We start from the raw sequence: 9128 nt of genomic DNA on the forward strand, positions 1-9128 counted from the left end.
GAGGGGGGCAGAGGGCGGCCCAGGGGTCCCCGCCTGCACTCACTGCTCGCCGCCGACCCGCTGCCCCCCAGCGCCAGCGCCAGCACCAACAGCAGCCTCGGCTCCATCATCCACCCCGGGCCCCGGCCTGTCGCCGCCACCGCCCTCATGCAGCGCCGATCCACACTCGGGCCCCGCCCCTGCATCGCCATTGGCTCTGCTCCAGACATCCCACCAATAGCAGCCAGCATCGTCACTGGTGTCGGGCGCCGAGCAGATCCCGCCGCGGCAGGCTGTGAGAAGTGAAAGCGAAAACGGACGCAGGGGGCGCTGTGCTGCTCCGACACCAGCCCCGCCCCAGCCCCGCCCTTCCCTGCTAGGCCCCACCCCTTCTCTGTGAGGCCCCACCCATGGCCCTCCCCGGCTGCAGGGGCCTGGCTCGCTCAGCCTTGCCTCCCCGTGGAGACGGCCCCTCTTTGCTCCAAGGGGCGGCAGAGCGCTGCTCCCGGGGCTTCTCCATCACCTCCCGCCTCCAGCGCTCAGCGAAGGGCTCCAGGAGCTGCTGGCTGCGCTGCAGCCGGCTGCCATGGCCCGAGCGGGGCGGGGGAAGGCTTCCAGGGCCCAGGCAGGGACAGGGAGCCCAAACTGGGAGCCCTAGTGTGTGCCCTTGGGTGCGGGGTCGCAACTGGGCTGCTGGACTGGGAGCACTGGTGCTGACTGGTGTGCGCCCTTGGGTGCAGGGCCGGGACTGGGGTGCTGGACTGGGAGCACTGGTGTTGACTGCTGTGCACCCCAGGGTGCTGGGGGAGCCTGCTCCCTGCTGCGGCGGAGGGCAGGGGAGGTGCCTGCACCGAGCTGTGCCCGGTCTCAGCCTCTGCTTTGTGCCAGCAGCCCAGGCTCTTCACACCCGGCACCCCACCGTCCTCATCCTCGTGGGGCCAGAGCCACCCCAGCGCCGGCAGCACCCCACGAGCCCAGCGAGCACGGCAGTGCCAGCCCCGGCTTGGGGTGGGGTGTTGGGTCCCTAGAGGGCTGTGCTGGACAACCCACGCCGAGACAACCAATGGTCGGAAAACCCTTGGGCTAAATTAAGGTGACATGACACCAAATGATCGATTGAAGAGTTTGATTTATGGCAGGAGCTGTTTCAACCTGGAACCTTATAAAGGGCTGAATGGCCCGTAACATACAAGAAAAACAGAGAGAAAGAAAGCTAGAAAGCTAGAGGTAAAGGAAAGAGCCGGATCACTGCCCTGGGTTCCAGTGACATCTCCAGCTCCTTCCCATGGTGGATGCACACATGGCCTTGCTGAGTTGCGCTATTTATAGACTAGTCCCTGCCCCCAGCCCGCCTCATATGGTAATTACCTCACATGCGCAGTCTGCTGTTCTGGAACCTTCTCAGACAGGGCTGGGGTGGGGGGCAGAGGGTGGTCGAGTCCCCGCCTCCCTGGCAGAGATGCAGGTGCGATGCTGTCCCAGACTTGTTTTGAGGCAGTTACCCAAAATAAGGGATTTGGCCCCAGAAAAGTGCTATGCTGCCTTCACAAGACCCTCTTTTCTAGCTCTACCTTCTTTCATTAGTATTGTAATATTCTTTTCTTCTTCTGCTGGGTGTTTGAGACATGAACTCTTTCAGCTCAGGCTCTTACACCACCCCATGGCTCCAACACTCGGTTCAATCCCGTTTCTGTAGAGTTCATCTTCTTCTAGGGTGGTCATCCGTACATAGCGAACAGAGGGTGAAAGGAAAGAGGAAACTGAAGAGAGTAAATGGTTAATCATACACTGCACTACTGCTAAACCAATAATCAAAAATAAAAATCCACATAACAGCAGTAGTCCAATATTTAGGAGCCACTTTCCCCAACCAGTGAGTCCTAACGATCTCAGGGTTGATCCTARCCRAGAGTTTGGAGTCCATCCATCGAACCAGTCCGTTGGCTRCATGGCGTAGAACAMTTCCCCAGTTTGGTCAGCAGCTTCCTTCATTTTAGCGCAAGCTTCCTYGATCCAGGTAGTGGCGTTGTGAATTGTAATACAGCATTCTTCTCCAGTATGGTTTAATATACCACAAACCCCATGTTCTTTTAATAACAGAATATCTAAGGCTGACCTATTTTGTAGCGTCATCTTAGATACTTGTTGTAATTGAGTGTTCATCTTCCCAAAGGCATACCAAGTCCAATTACTTAAACTATGTATTTGCCATGTAATACTTTTTAAAACCAATTGGTGTCTTTTAAGGGTTACATATGGGGCAAATATATTTTCTAACATCAAAGATGTTCTCATTCCCCAAGTATAACAGTCAGGTATTTGAACTCCATGTATGGCCCCTTTGGGTTGAGCTTGGGGTTTATCACTTTCCCTTCACTTTCTTCTATGTGGTGAGGTAAAGTTAAAAATCCTCCCAGGACACATGGTTGGTATTCCGACTCCAAGTCAAAAACTCTCAAGCGTGTATACATCTTTCCATCGGAGCATCCCCAGGCTAGGCCATAGGGAGGGGCGTACCAAGCAGTTTTACAATTGTATTGATCGGAGTGTGGCAAAAGTATGGCATCAGAGATCCTATCCGCGGGCGCTCCTTCTTCAGGAAAGTGCGTTAAGGGTATTCCGCACTCTTCTAGGGTACCATCATATTCACCTGTTGTCATCCCATTACAACATGGGTCAGAGTTTTTAAATCCCATAGAGGGATACCCCCAGCACAGGCACATATCTCGGATGAGAATTCTGAGTTCCACGAGGAACCATGTCTCCGGGGGATCCCCAGGGCCATGGGTACAGTTGATAACCTTTGTGCAATTAAACAAGGGCTTATCCAGGGGTGTTGGTCTTGCATCAGGGGGTGTATCTATCCCTTGCGTTTGGTTTTGTCTAAGTTGCTTTATGGACCAGGCCCACTGGTAATATGTCCTGTCCTTAAGAAGGGTCCAGTTACAGATGTTTGGGAGTTGGATGCACCCCGAGTTCCAAGTGAAATCATAGTCAAGTACAAATTCATCACTGGTTGTATAAACAGGGATGAGTTTCGCTGTTCCCCCCTCAACAGAAAGAGAAGATTTATGGAAAGCAGTCCCATTTTAATTCCCTCCTGAGTCGACCTAGGGAGGTGTGGAAGAATGCTTAAGTGAAAAGGGGCATGATCTCTTAGAAGTGAGCAATCCTGTCTTCACAATAGAGGGAGGATCCCTGCAGCTATGTGAACTGTCCTTGAGCCTTCCTAGACCATTACAGAAGGGGAAGGCAAGTAGTGGTAAACAAGTAAAGGAGGGGGCCGACAAGCCCCTCCACGGGAACAGCAACTTTGCACCAATCGTGTATTCGCCTTAGGCACGTGAACAGACTGTAAACCAATGATACAGCTATTGCTAGTACATGCTTATCGCTTGTCTATATATACTCTGTGTAAGCTCTAATAAAGGGAGAACGACCATACTCATATTGAGACTCATCGTTACTCCGGGTCCGTCCCCCCACTCCGACAGGGAGGGCCACACATGCCCCTTGGTCTGGATGATTCCATACTCGTATAAATCCTTGTATCAATTCCCAAATTAAATTTGGAGATTCTTCCCCTTGTATGTTACCAACAATGTTGAGGGTGATGAGTGTTATGGAAAATTAGGCTCGCTGGCCACCATAACAGGCTCCGACCCTAGGCTCCTGCTGAGGCAGAAAATCGAAGTCCGATTGGAGCAAAACTAAATTTAATGACACACACATGCGGTAATTACAGCTTGAGCTGGGGGCCTCCACAGAGGGACCCCAAACAAGGACAGCCCTGGGCAATTATACCCTTACAATCTAAGTTCCCCAGCCCTCATGCGACAGTTCAGACCAATAGTCATATTTAGATCTGGGATCATCCCCTTCTCCATTGGGTTCCTTCCTGTCTCTAGCCAGGCTGCTGCTTATCCTATTTGCAAGGGTGCAGCTTCTGCTCTCGGTTGTAACTTAGAGGTGCGTCCGCTCACCACTTCCTACGCCCCATTAGTGGAAGTCAGTCCAGAAACATACGCATCACCCTTCCAACAAGTTATCGATACACCTGTGACTGAGAGTGGGACGTGAAAGTGGCAGCAACCATGGGGTGGATGATGTGGGAACAAGAGAGAATTCAGGGAGAAAGATAAGGGCGCACAAGGGAAAAACAGTACGTGGCAGCCAAAGCTCACCACCCTTTTGCAACATGAGTAACGAACTAGCTGGTGAAGGCCAGACAGTTTGTTCCAGCTGYAYGGCGGAGGAGGGAGCGATAYGGAGGTATCACGGTCCGCCCCTGACCACAAAGGGTTGCATCCCAAAAAATAATTGCTGCTCACAGACTAATTGTTGACCTATAGTACCCCCAGCCTCATTATCCCTGCTTACCATATTAAAAATCACACCCTTTGCTGCATAATGATATGTAAATAAGGGGGGCATACCCCCTACAACCGCGCAAATGGCAATGGGGCCAATGAAGTATGTCTGCTGCACTTCCACATCCCACCTTCAGCAACTATAACACAGAGGATAGCTCACTAAAGTTTTTGGAAGGGAAGAAAATTGAACCGCCGACCTGATCACCGGAGATGGCTGACGAGAGAGCCTCCTTCTCCCCTCCCCCAAACAGGGACGCCTCTTTGGTAAGACCTGCGCCTCCGACAAATGTTGGACATTACCCGGGAAAATATATTATTATTGAAAGCGCTTAATTATTAGTTTGAGCTCATAGAAAATTTGTAGCAGCCAGTGCATTTATCAATGGCAATTCCGAACCTGTTGTATCTGTCACTTTAATAAAATCTTATTCTTTTTTACTTTGCAAAACTGACCCAGGGAAAGCCCTCAAACAGGGGGGCTCTGGCAGGCAAATATAAATTATAAAGATAAGGAAGGGCCTTCCGTCCCTCCCTTTCACGCGACAGAGACCCAATAAATCCCTGTGGTAGCCTAGTCCAAGTCAATTGATGTCCCTTCCAAGTGAAGGCAAAAAGATCTTGGCTGTCCTCAGCTACCGCTATACTAAAAAAGGCTGCCGGTAAATCAATCACAGTAAAAGAAGGTGCCCAGTGGGGTATCTGTAATAATACAGTTGACATGTCAGGAACTACTGGATGTGGAGCAATTGCATGTTGGTTTATAACTCTTAGGTCTTRTACAAACCGATACTCTGGATCGCCATCAGAATCCTGCCTATTCTTTTTCACTGGCAGAATCGGAGTGTTGTATGGGGATTCACAAACTCTGAGGATACCCAACTTTAAATAGTGATCAGTTTGCTTTTGGATACTCTTCTCTGCATCCTTTGGGATAGGGTATTGTTTAACCGTGGGAGGTAATCCCCCCTTTGTTTTGATGGAGACTGCACTAGCTGATTTCAATAGTCCAACATCYAKTCCTGAAGAGCTCCATAGCTTTCCAGGAACTGATTCTAAACCTGTTGGAAGTTGCAGATTAGTTGACTCTGGTTCWGGTGTCTCAGCCAGAACACACGAGCCCATTATTATTAATTTCATCTGTTCCAGCTGTAAGCAGATCTGAGTGTCCAAGGCTTGTAAGAAATCTCTCCCTAAAAGGCAAAAGGGTGAATCCATGGAAATTAYGAAACGTCCCCACACTCCTTTACCTCCAAGAGTGAGCAATAAGGGCTTAGTTAATGTTCGTTCGCCTTTTCCCATTACTCCCTGTACTGTTATTTTAGCTAACAACTTGCATCCTTTAGGCTCAAAGTTCAAAAGGGACAGGGTAGCTCCGATATCCACTAAGAAAGGAATCTCTTGACCTTCTATATTTGCCATTATCTGCCCCCTGAAATCCAAATCTATATCCATGAATTCACCCCAATTCCCACAGTATTTTCCGGGTCTCCCATCTCCTGTCATTGTGSACTGGCTGGGAATTGCCTGGTGTCATTCCCAGTACTCGACTGTCTCATGCTGTCCTCTCTGTTCCTGGGCACGTGGGGCTTCACCAGGCATTCCTGCTTCCGGTGCCCTTCTTCCCTGCAAGAATGACAATAATCATTAACTCCTAAACATACAATATGTTTGCTTTGATTCTGTCTATCTCCTCTGGCCCTTACTCACCCCCTTCCTCTAGTTTCTTTCAACCTGTCTCGTAACACAGCTGCTAAAACACTCACTTCTTTCTTTTGTTGTCTCTTCTCTTTCACCTTCTCTTCATCTCAACCGTTACATACAAATGTGGCTGTGCTCTCGGGTTGCAACTTCTTCATCTTCCCAGCTTGAACCAGCTCCGGGGCCCTCTTTCACTTAACTAGGTAATATCTAGGAGAAAGTTCACAGCTTGTGGCCTAAGGCTTCAGCAGATCTAGCTACTAACGCTAAGCAAGTTATGCTGAGCGATCAACTCTAGGCAGCTTCACTCCAATATTCTCTAACAGCCGGGATATAAGTCCCTGGTATAGCTGAGTGTCTCCCAAAGAGAATTTCTGCTGGTTGTTAGTCCTATGGGTTGTCGCGGAGCATTTTGAACATCCCATAGAGCCAAGTTCAGTGCTTCATCGCTAAAGTGTCGGGGTTGCTTCCTGCAAGGACAAGAGGGGAAAGAGAAATAAGGGAGAGGTTTTTGGGGGGGTCAGAGCACCCCCAGCTGCACCCAGCCCTGCAGGGCCCAGTGCGGCATCGCAGTCCCACATCGGGGCTGCTCGGTGCGGTTCAATCCCACCTCCCGGAGCCAGGGCAGTGGGCAAAAGCCCCGAGGGGAACCAGTTGGAGCGTCCGGCAGTCCCGCACCGGGTGCTGTCCTGGGAGGGCACTGGGCCAGGGCCCTCCGCTTCACGCCCAGCACGAGCCCTTACCCATTCCGGAGCTGCTGGATCCCCCGTCATGGGCTGCGAGAAAGGAGCGGCAGTGAGTCCCGACCCTGTGCTAAGGGGACCACGGGCCCCACACTGTCTGTGGGGAGAGCTGGGCCGGGGCAGAGCCCCCCGGCCAGGACCCAGCCCTGGAGCTGCCTTAGGGCCGCCAGTAGCAGAGGGCAGCACCCGAGCGCCTCAGCCTCCAGCAGCAGGACAGGAACCCTTACCCCAGCCGTGGGGCCGGGGTAAAAGCTGCGGGCTCGGGAGAGGGGCGACAAGGGCAGTCGGGGCCCGGGAAACACCAGCCCCATGGCCGCTAGAAACCAGAGACCGAAGCCCGCCCTGCTGCTGTGCCCAGCCTGGCACGCAGCCGCCCCCCAGTACTCACCTGCAGGGATCACATACCCCTTCTCCCTCCTCCCTGCAGGAAGGAAGATGCGTCAGCCAAAGTGGCAGTTTGTACCCAGGCTCCGCTCTGCCCACGGGGGCCCCACCTCACGCCCCCTTCTCCTCCTGGCTGCCAGCAGCCCCCCGAGGCCCGGCCTTCCTCTCCCCAATGCACCGGCCCTGGCGCTTTACCCGATCTGCTCTTCCAGACCACAAAGCCGATGATGGCCGCAATGACAACGAGCACAGMGACGACAGCCCCGATGATGATGGGCAGCAGGTTGCTCTGCGGCTCTGGAAGAGAGCAGGGCTGTGAGCAGGGGCACGGAGCTGCCCCCCAGCCGGCACTCCGCGACCTCCGGGCACCCGCGCTCACCCCAGGAGAAGAGGCCGGGCTCCGGCAGGCTGGCGTGCTCCACGCGGCACTGGTACTCGTCCTTCTCTGCTGCGAGGGCTTCAATGCTGGCCCAGGCATGGTAGGTGCCGTCGCTGTTGGGCACGGTGCTGCCCCATTTGGTCTCCTGGGCTTGGACGCGGCCCTTTCTCAGCCAGTTGATGGCGATGGATGGCGGGTAGAAGCCGTGAGCCCGGCACGACAAGGTCAGGAGCCCGTGGCTCTCCTTCCCTGACACTCGCACAGCGGGGCGCTCTGGGGAGGTGGCGCGAGGCAGGGAGGCAGGTCAGGCAGCTCGCGCCCAACCCCAGATGCACGCACGCACCTGACCCGCTCCCAGTTTGGGCAGTGCCCTCCGTTGCCCTGGCCCAGCGCAAAGCCCGGGGCCCATCCCCGTCTCCGGGGGCGCCCGCCTTACCTCTCCTCTCCAGCGTGGCCTTCCCGTACTCCACGTATTTCCGCAGCTCCTCAATGCAGGTGTTCTCCAGGTAGTGCTTCAAGCTCTCAGGCACACCTGCAGCCTCCCTCTCCCTCTTGGTGATTTCTGCTGCAGAATCTGCCGCGGTGAACGTCAGCGTGTCCTTGTCGAAGGTGAGGAAGTCCCTCCCATCGTAGGCATCCTGATAAAATCCCCGGATCCCCCCATCCTTCAGAAGGTCACAGCCATACACAGACTGCCACGTGTGATACCCTGAGACACAAGCAGGGAGACGGGGGCTCAGCAGCAGCCCTGGCACCTCAGAGGGGTTCAGACCCCCCTCGGCAGCAGCCCCTGCCCCTGCCCCAGCCCCACGCAGCTGACGGGGGAGCCGGGCCCCAGCTGGGCGCTGGCAGGGGGCGCCCTACGGCTTCGAGTACTGGCACCGCAGCAGCTCGGCCTCTCGCCCAGGACCGGAAGCATTCAGGGCATCACACAAACCCCTGCCCCAGACCCCCTGGCACCCAGTGCAGGGACAGGGGCACCCCAGCCACACAGCCCCCAGCGCAGGCAGCCGGGCACGGCGAGGGGCTGCGATGGGGCGGCTGGGAGCCCCCGGGGCTGCGCGACGGGGCTGCCCCAGCGTCCTGAGGACAGCGAGGGGCCCCCGGGGCTCTCTCCCCTTTCGGGATGCCCTGTGACACCAGCCGGACAAGGGCTAGCGCTCCCGAGGCATTGGACCGCAGCAGGGCAAGGCCTCAGGGCGCCCGTGGGGCCACAGAGCCCCGGCCCGGCCTGCGCTCACCCCCGCTGTGGTTGTAGCGTTTCTGCGCCGTGTCCAGGTTCACGAGGAAAATTTGCTGCCAGTTCTGGCATGTCTCAATCCCGCCATCCCAGTACTGCTGGTCCACGTTGGCCACCATCCAGGCTGCGCGGGGCTCCTTTCTCCGCGTCTCACTGTCGTAGTGCACGATGGTCTCTCCATCCACGTACCCCACGGACACAAATGCAGGCAGCCCCGAACTGGGCTCCGACACCCCGGTGTAGAAAATGCGCAGGGAGTGGGGACCTGCGGGAACACGGGGGGGATGAGGGGCTGGGGGGGAGCACCCCATGGGGGGGTGTCGAGGCAGTCT

The 9128-nt window shown here is 55.1% G+C and overlaps 2 protein-coding genes across 2 annotated transcripts in view; both read right to left on the reverse strand.

The window, feature by feature from the left end:
* The window catches only part of LOC112963733 (class I histocompatibility antigen, F10 alpha chain-like), a 3651-nt gene extending 3457 nt beyond the window's left edge, over positions 1–194 (reverse strand). Inside the window, exon 1 of the mRNA XM_026061063.1 lies at positions 44–194. Within this exon, the coding sequence (XP_025916848.1) occupies positions 44–191 (148 nt within the window). The 5' untranslated portion in view covers positions 192–194. The remainder of the gene's footprint in view (positions 1–43) is intronic.
* A 4625-nt stretch (positions 195–4819) lies between these two features.
* LOC112963734 (class I histocompatibility antigen, F10 alpha chain-like) overlaps positions 4820–9128 on the reverse strand; it is a 5714-nt gene continuing 1405 nt past the window's right edge. Inside the window, exons 3-10 of the mRNA XM_026061064.1 lie at positions 8798–9061; positions 7993–8265; positions 7557–7829; positions 7373–7474; positions 7182–7214; positions 6794–6826; positions 6116–6520; positions 4820–5975 (exon numbers count right to left, since the gene is read on the reverse strand). Of these exons, the coding sequence (XP_025916849.1) occupies positions 6486–6520; positions 6794–6826; positions 7182–7214; positions 7373–7474; positions 7557–7829; positions 7993–8265; positions 8798–9061 (1013 nt within the window). The 3' untranslated portion in view covers positions 4820–5975; positions 6116–6485. The remainder of the gene's footprint in view (positions 5976–6115; positions 6521–6793; positions 6827–7181; positions 7215–7372; positions 7475–7556; positions 7830–7992; positions 8266–8797; positions 9062–9128) is intronic.

This window comes from Apteryx rowi, unplaced genomic scaffold, assembly GCF_003343035.1.
Source record: "Apteryx rowi isolate R43461 unplaced genomic scaffold, aptRow1 scaffold_1742, whole genome shotgun sequence".
Lineage (NCBI taxonomy): Eukaryota > Metazoa > Chordata > Aves > Apterygiformes > Apterygidae > Apteryx > Apteryx rowi.